This window comes from Saccopteryx bilineata, chromosome 5, assembly GCF_036850765.1.
Source record: "Saccopteryx bilineata isolate mSacBil1 chromosome 5, mSacBil1_pri_phased_curated, whole genome shotgun sequence".
Lineage (NCBI taxonomy): Eukaryota > Metazoa > Chordata > Mammalia > Chiroptera > Emballonuridae > Saccopteryx > Saccopteryx bilineata.
Genome location: NC_089494.1, coordinates 214,617,798 through 214,634,304, shown reverse-complemented (window position 1 = coordinate 214,634,304; position 16,507 = coordinate 214,617,798). Strand labels below are relative to the sequence as shown.

At 35.0% G+C, this 16,507-nt stretch overlaps 1 protein-coding gene across 1 annotated transcript; it reads right to left on the bottom strand.

The window, feature by feature from the left end:
- Positions 1 to 512: 512 nt before the first annotated feature.
- On the bottom strand, positions 513 to 15,790 carry LOC136338610 (transmembrane protease serine 11B-like). Its single transcript, XM_066281154.1, has 10 exons — positions 15,636 to 15,790; positions 12,445 to 12,563; positions 11,944 to 12,059; positions 11,791 to 11,858; positions 10,053 to 10,213; positions 7,824 to 7,862; positions 6,502 to 6,679; positions 2,250 to 2,509; positions 1,375 to 1,517; positions 513 to 726 (listed from the first exon to the last, which is right to left on the bottom strand). The coding sequence occupies exons 1-10, from the start codon at positions 15,641 to 15,643 to the stop codon at positions 565 to 567; spliced, it is 1,254 nt and encodes a 417-aa protein (XP_066137251.1). The 5' UTR covers positions 15,644 to 15,790; the 3' UTR covers positions 513 to 564.
- Positions 15,791 to 16,507: the final 717 nt, after the last annotated feature.

Below are 16,507 nucleotides of genomic sequence, written 5' to 3'. Positions count from 1 at the left end.
GTAAATAATTTTTCCTTTCTCATCTTTTGTTTCTCAATCTATAAATTGAGAGTCTTGGTCTAGCTGAACCTCTGAAATTCCTTCTCCACTCAAAGATATTGTGATTTTATGAGGTTATCAAAATATCTCATATAGAAATAAAAATGAATATATTATATGTCCAGTTTAACAAAATGCAACTATAATTTATAGAATGAAAAATAGCTAATTTGGCAGATGCAGCTTATATATATTCTCATACTAAAATATATATATATAGTTTATTTTAATTCTAAAAAATAAATGAAGATCAATTTTGAATATAATGGTAGGATAAATCAGAACCAGGCAATTTATAAAAATATTCTGGCCATCTATTTTTTTCTTACTGTTTTCTATTTCTGCTATTAAGTAAGTAAATAGATGGATAGTGTTTGGATATGATAAAATATTGATAAAGACCTTTATGTATTTGTATATAAGAAAATGATTGATATACAAACAATCAAAAGAAAAATATTTTGAAGCAACACATAAGAATTTCCCGCCGTTGTCTGTATGTTCCATTCCACAGTTACTTTTCTGTCAGAGTCCAGTCTTGGAGGCAATCCAGTCACGATAAGCAGTCACTCGAGTATAGACACCTGGCTTATTCTCTTTAGCACATCCATCACCCCAACTTACTATTCCAACAAGGTGCCAGATATTTCTTGAGTCAGGGTAAGCTAGTGGTCCACCAGAATCATTCTGGAAGAAAATAAGGGGGAAAATGTTTCTTATCTTGTCCAAGAATTTCCTTTTACATCCTTTCTGGAGTTATCAGTAGCCCTTGGACATTGAAAACAATCCACCTCCTTTAGGTTTAGAAACTCTGAAACCCTTGGGTGTATTCAAAACCCAGGGAAACTTCAAACCAGAATATATTGTCTACAGCTGCCAAACATTGGATTGGGCAGACTAGAAAGTGACTTTATATGATGAGTTCAGTCTTAACTCTGGAGAAAGTGACCCAGCAGCTCCATGACAAAGCCTCTGAGGCATGGGTGACATGTGCACATGTTAAAGCTTCTGCTGCATCTCTGGATGAGAAAGGGACAGCATTGCAGATCTGCAGTTTGCCTAGAAAATAGGGCCAGACCTATTTTATTAACTTATAGGCATTATCATTTGTGTGAGTTCTCAGACTGAAAACTCCATGATAGCAGGGACTGTGCTCACCACTGTATTCCCAGCACCTAATCTGTTGTCTGGTATATATAGGTCTGTTGTTATATGGATTGAAATAAGAAGGTACTCTGTGGAAATCATTACCACAGGAAAATCTTTTTCGTTAATAAGAATTGCCATTTAGTTAATACTTTGGGAGAAATAATTTGATGATGTATCTAGACGTACCTGACAGGCATCAGTTTTTCCTGACATAAATCCAGCACATAGCATTTTATCAGTCACAAAGCCAGATAATGCATGTGGAGCATTGCAAACTTTATTATCGATAATCTTCACAAAGGCCTCTTGAAGGATGTGTGGAAGGGGACCTAAAGGCAACAAATTCTGTGCAGATTAAGGATATCTAAAGTTTGTTTGTTGAGATAAATATCTATAAAATAAAGCAGATTCTTTTGGTCACCAGGAACCAGGCCACTACCAGGCTAGATTGGTCTCTTTCTGGTGTTTAATACAGCTGGCTGCTTCACACAATTTTAATTTTTCCAAGACTTATTTCCAGAGATATTTTAGAATTAAAGACAATGCCATGCTTTTGGTTCCAGCACTTAGTTTTCTTTTTGGTATATTTCTTGATTAGTTAATTTCATGAGAGAGTGATTGAGCATGTAAATAATTATTCCCGGCCCTGGCTGGTTGCTCAGTGGATAAAGCATCAGCCCGTTATATGGACATCCGGGGTTCGAATCCCAGTCAAGGCACACATAAGAAACGACCATCTGCTTCTTTTCCCCTTCCTTTCCCCCTTTTCTCCCTCTTTCCCTCTCACAGCCAATGGTTCCACTGGCCCCAGCATCAGCCTCAAGCACTAAAAGTAGCTTGATTAATTGAGCATTGGCCCCAGACAGGGGTTGCTGGGTGGGTCCTGGTCAGGGTGCATGTGGGAGTCTGTCTCATTATCTCCCCTTCTCTCACTTAAAATAATAATAATTATTATTATTGTTATAACTATATTTTATTATATAATTAATATAAATTATATAATTAATATAATAATAATTGTTATTCCCTTGAAGCTATTATGTTTTTACAGAACAACTTACCATTCATATAAAGTGTTCCCCATCCTGTAACTACAACACTGTCGTTTTCTGAGAGCTTCATTTTGGCTTCAGGAAGACAAATTCTACGGATGTACTTTGAAAAAGTGACTCCTTCAGCAAGCTGCACAAGGGCAATGTCATTGTGAATCCCAGCAATGCTGTAATTCTCATGAGAAATAATGTTTTGGACTTTCCGTGTCATATACGGTTTATTTACTACAGTTCCAAAGTTGACAGTCCAATCTTCTGAATTATTTCTCCTGGAAGACACAATTCCATTAAAATCCATTCAGTTTCTGTGCCACAACAGTGTGCATAGTGGTCATATCATAACTTTAAGGTGTTCCCAAATAACGCTGTAATGCACTTAAATTTTTATTTATTTATTTTTTAATAAATTTTTATTAATGGTAATGGGATGACATTAATAAATCAGGGTACATATATTCAAAGAAAACATGTATAGGTTATTTTGTCATTATATTATATGCCACCAAATACAACAATCTAGAAGAAATGGATAAATTCCTAGAACAATACAACCTTCCTAGACTGAGTCATGAAGAAGCAGAAAGCCTAAACAGACCAATCAGCAGGGAGGAAATAGAAAAAACTATTAAAAACCTCCCCAAAAATAAAAGTCCAGGCCCAGACGGTTATACTAGTGAATTCTATCAAACATTCAAAGAAGACTTGGTTCCTATTCTACTCAAAGTCTTCCAAAAAATTGAAGAAGAAGCAATACTTCCAAACACATTTTATGAGGCCAACATAACCCTCATACCAAAACCAGGCAAGGATGGCACAAAGAAAGAAAACTACAGACCAATATCCCTAATGAATACAGATGCTAAAATACTAAACAAAATACTGGCAAATCGAATACAACAACATATTAAAAAAAATAATACATCATGATCAAGTGGGATTCATCCCAGAATCTCAAGGATGGTTCAACATACGTAAAACGGTTAACGTAATACACCATATCAACAAAACAAAGAACAAAAGCCACATGATCTTATCAATAGATGCAGAAAAGGCTTTTGATAAAATACAACACAATTTTATGTTTAAGACTCTCAACAAAATGGGTATAGAAGGAAAATATCTCAACATGATAAAGGCCATATATGATAAACCATCAGCCAACATCATATTAAACGGCATAAAACTGAGGACTTTCTACCTTAAATCAGGAACAAGACAGGGTTGTCCACTCTCTCCACTCTTATTTAACGTGGTGCTAGAAGTTCTGGCCAGAGCAATCAGACAAGACAAAGAAATAAAAGGCATCCATATCGGAAAAGAAGAAGTAAAGGTATCACTTTTTGCTGATGATATGATCCTATACATCGAAAACCCGAAGGACTCCACAAAAAGATTATTAGAAACAATAAACCAATACAGTAAGGTCGCAGGATACAAAATTAACATACAAAAGTCCATAGCCTTTCTATATGCCAACAATGAAATATTAGAAAACGAACTCAAAAAAATAATCCCCTTCATGATTGCAACAAAAAAATAAAATACCTAGGAATAAACATAACAAAGAATGTAAAGGACCTATATAACGAAAACTACAAGGCATTATTAAGAGAAATAGAAAAAGACACAATGAGATGGAAGAATATTCCTTGTTCTTGGATAGGAAGAATAAATATAATTAAAATGGCCATATTACCCAAAGCAATATATAAATTTAATGCAATTCCCATCAAAATTCCTATGAGATTTTTTAAAGAAATGGAACAAAAAATCATCAGATTTATATGGAACTATAAAAAACCCCGAATAGCCAAAACAATCCTAAGGAAAAAGAATGAAGCTGGGGGCATTACAATACCTGACTTTAAACTATATTATAGGGCCACGATAATCAAAACAGCATGGTATTGGCAGAAAAATAGACACTCAGACCAATGGAACAGAATAGAAAGCCCAGAAATAAAACCACATATATATGGTCAAATAATCTTTGATAAAGGGGCCAACAACACACAATGGAGAAAAGAAAGCCTCTTCAACAAATGGTGTTGGGAAAACTGGAAAGCCACATGCAAAAGAATGAAACTCGACTACAGCCTGTCCCCGTGTACTAAATTTTTATTTTTTTAAAAAATGTCTTTCTGGAAATGCTGAGGTCGCCAGTTCAAAACCCTGGGCTTGCCTGGTCAAGGCACATATGGGAGTTGATGCTTCCAGCTCCTCCCCCCTTCTCTCTCTGTCTCTCTCTCTCTCTGTCTCTCCTCTCTAAAATGAGTAAATAATAAAATAAAATAAAATAAAATAAAATGTCTTTGACTTGGGGATGTTATAAATGCTGCAGTCATATAAAAATAGTGCTAAGGACTGTTAGAGCTGTCAGCTTTCTGTATCCTCCTGATAGAGTCACTGATGTCTTTCCTAATAGAGTCACTGACGTCTGCTCCTTGTACTTCAGCCCATCCAGTTTCTGTACATTCGACCTGGGTAGGAATCATCCTAGCAGCCTCAGTGCGTGGGGTCCAGAATCACTCTTATTTCCACACAGCCTGGATTATGGAGACTCTGGCATCAGCACACGTAAAAAATTGCCACGTGTTCTTACCCAATCACACTATTATTTTGCAAGTCAATGCATTTTTGGCTTCTAATTTAGATTTTATGCTCCATCTCTCTAGTTGCCCACTGAAACTGTTTCTTAATTTAAGACCTAACATCCTGTTTAACTATTTTCACCTTGCCTCAAAAGATCAGATGCTTGTGGGTTTTGTTTTTTTTTTTAAGATTTCAAGACCTTTGTGTAACAGTGACACTCTTCACTCCTTCTGCCATTCTAAAATCTTCTGTGACTCTGCATGTTTAACAGCTGTGTTTGTTAAACTCTATTCCCTTAGACTCAACCCAGATTCCACCACCAGAGGTTTATATCTATAAGGATAAGTGTGATGTTTAAGGATCTGCGTGTTTTTTTTTTTTCTTTTCTTTTCTGAAGCTGGAAACGGGGAGAGACAGTCAGACAGACTCCCGCATGCGCCCTACCGGGATCCACCCGGCACGCCCACAAGGGGCGACGCTCTGCCCACCAGGGGGCGATGCTCTGCCCCTCCAGGGCGTTGCTCTGCCTCGACCAGAGCCACTCTAGCACCTGGGGCAGAGGCCAAGGAGCCATCCCCAGCGCCCGGGCCATCTTTGCTCCAATGGAGCCTTGGCTGCGGGAAGGGAAGAGAGAGACAGAGAGGAAGGAGGGGGGTGGAGAAGCAAATGGGTGCTTCTCCTATGTGCCCTGGCCGGAAATCGAACCCGGGTCCCCCGCACGCCAGGCCGACGCTCCACCGCTGAGCCAACCAGCCAGGGCCTGGATCTACGCTTTTAACAAGCCTCCCAGGTGGGCCATAGTCCATGGACAACTTTTTGAAAATCGCATCAGAGAGACAAATCTTATGGACATGCTTTGTAAGACACTTCTTCAGTAAGTAAGCATCTTGTCAGTGAGAGATGTCACCAATCAATACAAATTTTTTATGATTTATTTCATAAAATCTGCTCTACTTCAAATTACTCTTTTTGCTTGCTATCCATATACTATAACTTATATTATTTTAATCTCAACACCTTTGAAGATTATTTTCTCAAACTGAAACACATATTATTTTTTCCTACCCACCCACCCCTATTAACCCAATTTTATATCTGTTTGGGCCAGATCAAATTTTATATCTGCATATCTCAGTTAGATATGCTCTCTTTAGTCATCAAATTTTCATAGCTCTTATTTGTGTTGTATTTAAGACATTTACTATGCTATGCTGTCTTACACCTTGAATGTGTCACATTTAAAAATTTTAAACTAGATTATAGCTAGGGTAAGAAAAGTAAGTACCTAGTAACTGGATCAGACATACCTGAGTTTGCATTTAATTTCTGTTATTTCAGGGCTCTATGATCTTGGCTAAATTACATCACTATTTCTGAATCCTAATTTTCTTATCTTTAAATGGACATAATTATAATGTCTGTGCAGAATTATTGTTATGATTAGATAAAATGATGGAAGTAAGCACTTAACTGTCAGGTCAAATTAGCTATTTGGAAAATGAGAATTGTTTCTATTCACTTTGCTTTCTTTGACAAATTTAAATGCCCCCACTTTCCTTCAATCATGCGGGTAATTGTAAACGTGTACGGCCTTGGTGAATGTTCACACATTTAGGTTAACCTCCACAGACTAACAAAAATAGGCCAGCACTTAGGCTTTCACACTTACATTTCAAAGCAGTGAGCTGCAGATAAGAGCCACCTGCGGCTGATCAGAGAGGCTCCACAGCGGTGCTGGCCGTTCCATTGCATACTGGCCTGCCAGGGCCACGCCCCCGCCAGGGCTTTCTTCCCATTCACTATTCGATTGTCTGCTCTGATGCTATTGACCAGTTGTCTCCCACAACCTGAAGAGGGGTTTATTGATACAAGAGCAGGCATCTTTGATTATGCTTGATAAGATATATATCTTCAACCATTACTTGAGACTCTTTAGTGATTGCCGCACCTCCTAAGTGAGGCTGTTCCTTTGCTGGAGTGTGCTGCTATCACGGTACCCCGCTCCATCTTGGTGTTGGTGACTTTTACTTACCCTCTTTTCCAGTCTCAAGCACCTTTCAATCACTGACTGTTATTGTATCTGTTTGTTGTCATTCTCACCTTCTCAACTAAATTGCAAACTTTTTTAAAGTGAAGACTTTGCCTCATTAACGTCTGCATCTTGCATAGCAGATGCAATACTGTTTGTAAGGCCCCATGTTGACAACATATACTCCATATATATCTATTGGGTCCATAAATGCAGGGTATTTCTTGGGGGGAACATGATATTCTAAAGAGAATTTATTTACAAGGTACAGAACTGGTTTTTATTAGTAATAAATGTATTTGATATAGCCTAGTTTTTGATTTTCTTACTATCTTAAATTGATCTTTTTTTCCTTCAATCTTTCTTATTTTAACTTACTTGGAATGATATTCTAACTCATAATCTCATGCTTTGGAGTCAGTTCTTATTTCATCCTTTTGGACAACTCCTTACAAATGTTAAAATTCATATGCTAGTTGTTTGTTTTTTTCAAAAAGGAATTCCAGATGTGTATCTGGTATACAGCGGTCCCTCACCTATCATGGGGGTTGAGTTCCAGAGCCCCCTGTGATAGGCAAAAATCCACAAAATAGCAACCTTCTATTTATTTTATTATTTATATTTTTAAGACTTTAAAAACCCTCCCCATGCTCTAATAAACCTTTCCCACAATTATTTTACCACAAAAATAATTAAAATAATAAATATATATAAATACCTATATACTGCAAATCCCGTGATATAGTGAAAAAAATCCGTGACACAAAATTAGATATATACAATTTTAAAATCTGTGATACAATGAGACTGCAAAAAGTAAACTGCAATGTGGCCAGGGATGACTGTATTCAATAATTCTGAAAGACTATGATGGATTTCCATGTAATCTACTTCAAGATCTTTCTTAGGAAAAAGAAATATTTGAGAGTGTGTAAAATTTACAAGAAAATTTCTAAACTTACAGTTGTCAGTAAGCATTTCAGCACTAATCTTGCTGATTTCTGAAATTAAAATGACATAAAATTGATAAAAATATTACCAAACAATTATCTTCGATCCAAGGACATAAAGACTATTTTCTAGCCCAATTACAACCAGACTATTTCATGTATTATCAGTCCCACTCACTCCTTCTTGTTATATTTTGACCATCTTTCCACATCTCTACCTGGTATAGGAAAAGGGAAATGGAAATAAAAAACAAAGCTCTCAATTTTATAGCAGTTGTAATAAAATATTTAGTGAGATAAAAAACTGACATTCTTGGTAAAAAAAAAATGACTAGGCATTATCTTTAAATTTCTTTCTCTATGATAATTCTCATTACTCTAAAATACTCAAAATTCTCTATATTGTAAAAAAAAATCCAATTAAGCCCTGACCAGATAACTCAGTTGGTTAGAGCATCATCCTAAAGCACAGAGGTTGCCTATTCAATTCTCACTCAGGGCACATATAGAAACAGATCAATGCTCCTGTCTCTCTCCCTCTGTTCTCTATCTTTCTTCATCTCAATAAAACCAATCAACAAAAAAAGTTTTTTAATCCAATTAAAATGATATTTTATTTGATCTGTACTGTGCTTTGAGATCATCTCATGACTAAGACAGTTATAAAATTTTGAAGGTTTTTATTTTTTTTTCAGAGACAGAGTCAGAGAGAGGGATAGATAGGGACAGACAGACAGGAACAGAAAGAGATAAGAAGCATCAATCATCAGTTTTTTGTTGCGACACCTAAGTTGTTTATTGATTGCTTTCTCATATGTGCCTTGACCAGGGGACTACAGCAGACAGAGTAACCCCTTGCTCAAGCCAGCAACCTTGGGTTCAAGATGGTGTGAGCCTTGCTCAAACCAGATGAGCCCACGCTCAAGCTGGCGACCTTGGGGTCTTGAACCTGGGTCCTCTGCATCCCAGTCCAACGCTTTATCCACTGCGCCATTGCCTGGTCAAGCAAATTTTGAAGTTTTAACTTAAATTCAAGTCTTTTTTCTATTAGGAAGAGACTTTAGAGGGAAAGAGAAGAACAAAGGACTAAAGAAAGAGAACCAGAAAATGCTGACTCTGAATCCCTGGGACACTGGGGCAGTCACTGGTGCAGCCATTTCCCAACAGCTCCCCACAGAGAATTGTATTGCTCCTTTCAGAAGCTCTACCTTAAAATCACTTCTCATTGGGGGCCCATTTGTGATAGGGTGTGTATTCTGAGTCAAAGAAAATGTAACTGGCAGCTGTCAGCTTTTATAGCCTTTAAGGACACTGGGATAAACTGCCAGTCTGTTAGAACCACAAAACTGGACTCTGTAACTACATGCTTATCACCTAACAGACCCCTTAACAATACAAGTGATAGTTTCAGACTGACAACTGTCAAAGGAGAGGGTTGGGAGGCTGGGTAAAAAGAAAGAACATATTAAGCAAAGAAAATAAATTTATAGGCACAAATAACAGTGTGGGGATTGTAGGAGGGTAGAGGGGAGATAGATGATCATGAAGGAAGACTTGACATGGGGTGGTGAACACATAATGCAATATACAGATGATGTATTGTGGCATTGTGCACCTTGAAACCTATATAATTTTATTAACCAATGTCACCCCAATAAATTCACTAAGTATTTTTCAAAAGACCTTGGCAGGACCTTAAAGGTCTTTGCAAACTTTACTTTCTGTACTGGAGCAAAGACCCATCATTTTCTTCCCTTCTTTTCTTGGGAATTAGTCCAGATAATTTTTTTCTCCAAGACTATTACTCCTGTTCTTTCTCAAGAAGCAATGGAAACTTTCTATTCCCAACTTTATTCTTATCACTCGTCTTTGCACTGAGAGATCAAGAAAATTCTAGATCTGTTTTCTGTAATGAGATCTTGACAAGAGTAGAGAGAGGATAGGGAGGAATTATGCTTCAATTAAGATCCTTCACCACCCTTTCTGGACATTAACAACAAACCCTTCCAAACTCATATACATGCTCACAGTTTAACCCTCATTTTAATCACTCTTCAGACTAAAATTCTGTGACACTGCCCCTTCCACTACCAGTTCATTGTAAAAGTGCCAGGCTTTGGGAAGCATATTTTTTTCCTAAACAGATTCCCAAAACTCTTGGTTTATTTTTTTCCTACTACTATTTTTTTTTAATAGTCCATAAACCCAAGTAAAAGAAAATAATGAAAAAGAGTGAAATACCCATAAGTTTAATGGAAGCTGGAACTGCATTCCAGGATGCCATGTTGTCTTTCAACATCTGATGTAAGATAGCTTTGATTTCAGTCTTCATGCTCTCTCTCTTTGCTGGAGGAAACTTGAATGTCAGCTGCAACTGTACACTTGAACCATTGGATAGAGGACTAAAAACAACGGAAATGTTCTAGTGTGTTGCTTCTTAATTTTTTTAGATGTTTTGTGACCACATTGAATTTCCCACATTTTAATTAACATACTTCCTCACATACGTCAAAGAGCAATACACAGAAATTGTTCCAGTATGTTTAAAGTATAAGGGTCCCCAAAAATCTTCTAACTGGTTCAGAGATATTGTGCACAAAATAAGACGTGAACCACAAACTAGAAATCAGAATACATGGTGGGGCAAAAGTAGGTCTACAGTTGTTCACATGAAAAATAATACAATAATTAATAAATAATAATACAAGAATGAACTCTGTTTTTCATGTACTCACAACTGTTAACCTACTTTTGCCGTACCCTATATCTTAAACACATAAGAGAAACTAACTAAGTACTGGTCAATATATGATTAACATGAGATTTTTATTATAACACAGTGAAAACCATGTTCTTTTACAGGTAATTTCTAATAATTTAATTTTAGATTTAAGAGATAAATGAGAACTTAAATGTAGGACTGTGAAGTATTCAACATGTAACTTCTAAAATCTATTCAAGAGCCAGGACTACACTCCTTTTTAGTGTCTTGTACATGTCTATCCCACTAGGTCTGTACCATAAGAAGTCTTAAAAGATAATGAATGCTAAAGTGTAAAAAGAATCTACATTATTTATACATTCAGTACATTCTTTTTATTAATCAGGAAAGGAAATTAATTCACTTTGGAAAACTCTCAAACCAAAAACTGTATTAATCACAATTTATCAAAAAACCCACAACTGTATTTTTAAATAATTATTGCCAATGGGAGAGCCTTAGAAGACTTTAGTTTGTCTATAGGTAAGTTGTTCAGATGGTTGGCATTTGGCCAGCTGTATTTTTTTTTTCTTTGTTTTGTTTTGGAAGTTCAGAATTCCCCATAATAGATCTTGGCAATTACCAAGATACAAGTGCTCTCTTCATCATACATCCCCTGTGTTCCAGGATGCCCTCCTCTCTGCCCTCCTCCCCTACCCTCCAGCACACTTCAAAGATATACAAGTATTTAAACAAACGCTATCTTAAATGGTTTACTTTGTTCCAAAGTTGCTTCAGTTATGGTAATACTAAATAGACCAAACCTAGATGATTTAAGGAAAGACATGCCAGCTGGATATGAATGGAAGAAAAGGTGGTAGTATATAGTTAACAGAACAATCAGATTGGACTCCTTGTTTTCCATAGAGTTACAATTATCTTTTATTACAGAAGTCAGTTACACCTTACAGCAATGAACAATCTTGCAATTCCCCTTCAGATATAAGATTACAGATTTGTACAGAACAGTTCCTACCAGGAACAGAAATTTGTTAAATTTATGTAGAACTCTTCTTTTCCTCCTTTCTTTCCTTTCTCCTTTCCTTCCTTCCTTCCTTCCTTCCTTCCTTCCTTCCTTCCTTCCTTCCTTCCTTCCTTCCTGTTTTTTCTTACTTATTTCTTCTCTTTCTCTATTTTAACATTGTTATTATATAAAACCAGAGCTAATGTAACATATTACTTCTCTTTCCATAATATCCTGAATAAATTTGTACTTACAGAAATTTGATGACCTGAGAGTTGACATATTCTTTGTATATGCTAGAATTTTGAAATTTATCAGACATCTGTCAGAAGGAACACACAAAAGAGTCATCATGTCTATTTCAATCAAATTTATAATAAAATAAATAAAATAAATCCCTGACTTACCTTAGTCTCAATATCTTTGCTCAGATTTGAGCTAGCTTGTGAAGCTGCATTTTCACAACTATCATTATATGTGACACCAGAAATTTGAAAATCACCTTGGTAATGGTAAATCTTTCCTGTGAAATAAAGAAATACTCAAAGAATTTTTAAATAGAAATTGACCTCAAGTCCTTTCATATCTTTATCTCAAAATTAACATTCAACCCAGCGTTAGAAATAACCAATGGGAGGGGAAAAGAAAGAGGAGGGAAATGGAGGGGGATTAATATTCTAGAAATGGTAACTACCCAGCATTCATAAAGCAATCCCTCCTTTCTTCATAAAAAATTATAAGCTTTGCTGTCAAATAATAAAAAATATATTATATTAAAATAAAATACCAAGCAATTAAGAAATTTTACTCAAAGAAATTTAATACTTATGTTATGTTGCTTCTTGACAATTCCTAAGTAAAAGGAGATTTGGTAGCAAGGAGGAAAATTGAAAATAGTTAATACTAACCGACTGCCAGAAAATGAACAAGGAGACCAATCGTTACACCCAAGATTGCCATCACTCCAAGAAAAATAAGGATGGTGAAACATAGTGGCCAAGATCTTCTCTGGGAAGATATGCCGTACCTATAAAAGGGGGGAAATGGCTCTAATCAGATGACAGACATTCTAATCTACGTGTCTCTCCCCCACCTCATACAACATGATTTATAATTTATGCATTAGACCTTTCTATTAGCTGAAAACTTAGAAGCCTCAAATGCCTCAAAATAGATAGACCCTAATGCTCATGAGAAATAATATGTAAGCATAATGTTAGCTGCTAGGCTACAGCTGTGAACAAAATAAACATGGCTTTTGTCCTCATGCTACAAAGAAGAAATTGATTTGCTATTTTTATTTATCTAAAGCAGGTTATATAACATTAAGTGTGGTCTGATTGTATTTTTCTAAATATAGTCCCAACACGTATAGATTTATAAATGAATAAATAATATAACCATTTATAAATTTTAATTAAATGTGAAGGAAAATATAATGATGTCAACTGTAGTTATTCCATGTTATAAGATCACAGGTTACCCCTAATGCCTCCTCTATTCCCCTCAGGGTGACCCTAGAATCTATGTAAGCACAATTAATTAAATTTAAAAAAATGTTTAAAAAAAAGATCACAGGTTGATTCTTTCCTTTTTTGTTTATTTTTTCTTTATATTTTTATAATCTTTATATAGTAAACATGGATTACTTGTATAATATAAATTGGCAGGTAAATTTCATGATCAAAACTATTCAATTAGATGAAAAAGAATCAGAAAATACAGTGACTTGGCAGCATAGAGTGATCTAGGGTCACAGTAAGGTTTTATGTTACTCAGTCTAATCTATATAAGGATTGGACACTAGTTAATCTTCTTGTTTTGAAAGACATGATGTCATGAAATTTCTCATTTGTAAGAAGAGCTGTAATATTAAAAATATTTCTGATTTCAAATTCAAAATATTCTTAGCTGTTTCCTCATCTCTTTGTATTCTGTATCATCCTAAACAAAAACTAAAAAACAGAAGAGTTTGTAATCAGTGGATATTTGTGGCAGATTAAATATCCCCTATTAATATGAATATCTTTTTTTTTTTGTTCTAATGCCTGCAGGACCAATTAATTTTTTGGTAGAGGAAATTTGCGGCTTTTTTGTTTTTCTTTCTTTTTAAAAAATTTTTTTAAAACCTTACATTTTCATGCCACAATTGTGAAAATCCACCAGTCTTATTTCCTCTCTGCTCTGTTCTCCATTCTTAATCCTACCTTTTCCTTATATCTCTTTTGCTGATTTGTTAATTCATGTGTTTCAGAACCATAATCTCTTCAAAGAAACTCCCTAATGCACGTGTGCTCTCATATTGGAGTTCTATTGTTTCATGTCTTACTAAGAGCGAAAGGCTCTCTGGCACAGTGTTTCTTAGAGTAAGTTAATTGTACTTTAAAAGAAATATACAATTAAAGTAATTAATAACAATATTTTTAATCTTACTAATATCTGAGAATATGTTTCTTTTGATGACTAGAAGTTCACTGTGATAGTGAGGTTTTAAATTTGTTTTAGATTAGCCAGTAGTAACTTAAACTGGTAGTTTAGTGTTTCTGAGACATACATATATCAGTTTGAGGGACTCAAACATTACGTAGCCTAAATGGTGATTCTAAAGTCACTGAGATGGTGTCTATGACAATAATCATTACACAACAGCTTGTAAAATGTTTTTCTATGAAAGCCCTTTTAGATGCTCTGGAATGCCCTTGCAGATTTTTTAAGGAAAACATAGTGTCGACTACAGCACCAATATGGCTTTTCCCTCCTCATTATGGAGTTCTTCCTGTCATAAATAATTAAGGAGATTCTTTTCTATCTAAAAGATCACAGTAGTTTATGACTTATTCAACCCTTCCTCTAGTAAATGTGATACATGGACTTTAGAAATTGATCATTATTTTGAATAATAGCTGAAACCATTAAAATGATGTTCTAAATACCAAAAAGTGTCCATTCATGAAACAATTTGCTCTTTCATTTACTAAATTAATTTTTGGTCATAGTTTTTTTTTAATGTAGGGATTTGCATTCCAGGATAAACCTTCATTGAACAAAGAGAGTAAGTTAAAAGTTAATCTTCCATAAATTTAACCAACTCTACATATGTTACTGAAATATAATTGCCAAATATAATTGTCTCACTTTTGGACTGAATCTACTTCAAGTGAAGGCTCACTGCTATTCTGGCATAATCAAATATAATTAATAATAATATTAATACAAATAATAGTAAGTACATTATCACAATTTTAAAACATCAATCTCACCATAACTTATCCCACAGTCCAAACCATGTATTGTTTCCTAGATTAGATTTCCTTCCAACCATATTCTGATATATTGCATTAGCAGTTAAACTGCAAAGAATAACAAACTAGTTTTTATTTATTAGACCTTCAGTTACAGACCATTTGAAGTAAATGCACCTGAATTGTTATATAGTAAAGAGCATTAACATTAGGTTCCAGTGCAAAATTCCCCAAATATTATACAAATAAACCATTTTTTGTCATAGAACATTTTTTTCATAGTATCTTTAAATCACTAAAGAGAAAGTTTTGAATAAGAAGCAGGGAATTACAGATCAAATGGGTTGAATGGCCTCCTGTTTCAACTTTCCCCTGAAACTAGAAAAAATAGAGTACCCTAGAAGGGGATATTATTTAAATATTTATGAAGTTTTGAGAACCACCCCCAAGAAGTTTACTAGCTACTAATTCAGAATATATAATGCAAAGTACATTATTCTAAAAATATATGAAAACATTTAGAGTTTTAAACTATATCTATAAAAACATTTTTTATCTTATAAAATATGGTTTCAATGATACTGCTAGAGAATAAAAGTGGTAATGTTCTTATGGTGGTTATAAAAAAGTAAGCAAAATTTTGCTGAAAACTGATTCTTCTTTTCTTAACTTTCTGAAAAATTCCTAGACACATAACAAGGCCTTTAGACCTCAAAAACAATAGCATGTTTCTTGACAGTGTCCATAAACAAAAATCTAAATTATAGAAAACAACTAATTAGCAAAAAGCTAGAAGATACCCTATAGTAACTTGGTAGGTTTCAAAAACTTAGTTGCCCAAATAAAATCCCATTTACCTGTACATAATATTCTGATTGTTGTGGTGGTGTCAGGAACAATGGTGGTGATGATGATGACAACGATGATAATAATATTAAAAATGAGAACCTTCTTGTGTAGCTTTTAATGTGATCGATGTTTCACAGGTTTATGTGCTACATCCAGTGTTGGGTGGTTTGTTTTTATGGGCTAGGTGAAGTATAAAGGACAAATAAGATGAAACTTGTTTAGCCAGTGTTAAAGACTGTCATATTTCTATAGTTTCAAGATAGCAGTCATCCAGGGAATGACAAACTTCCTTGACTTGGCCATTTAGGAAAAAAGAAAATAGCCTAGTCTTGGGTTAGTCACCTAAATGTTACACCCAAGAAGCAGCTTTGTGGTAAACGGGGATACTCCTAAGTATTCATTGTAGTGGCTTCTTCCTCTTCAGTTGAAACCAGCTATGTAGAAGTTTTTGACAAATGACTTTCCACAAGGCATGAATTCCAATGTAACTAATATTGCCGTCACTCTGATACAAATGAAATTCTATTTCATTGTGGTTTGCATTGCTTTTCCCTAATTTCCAGTGAGATGATCATTATTTGACATAGTATTTTGGGGTGGGGATGGGCTTTCTCTTCTGAGATATCTGTTCATAATTTTAGCTTATTTTTTTAACTGTTTTTAATCTATTTTCTTATAGATATATGTGAGTTCTCTATAATATATTGAATATTGTGGTTCTGCAAGTAAGTTTCTTGGAAGTTGTCCCCTCCCCGCATTTAAACAGGTACAAAGTCCAATTAACCAGGTTTACACAATTAATATTGAAGAAAAATCTTTTGAGGCTTCTCACTGGGGAGGAAAAAGAAACAATTCCGAAATATTACAGAGCACTCTATTC

Bases quoted from the DNA above. Each gene is read 5' to 3' on its own strand.
- LOC136338610 (XM_066281154.1), bottom strand. The intron at 12,060-12,444 runs GTTAGTATTAAC...TTTATTTCACAG, and splicing joins TGTTCATTTTCTGGCAGTCG to GAAAGATTTACCATTACCAA. The intron at 11,859-11,943 runs GTAAGTCAGGGA...TCCTTCTGACAG, and splicing joins GCAAAGATATTGAGACTAAG to ATGTCTGATAAATTTCAAAA.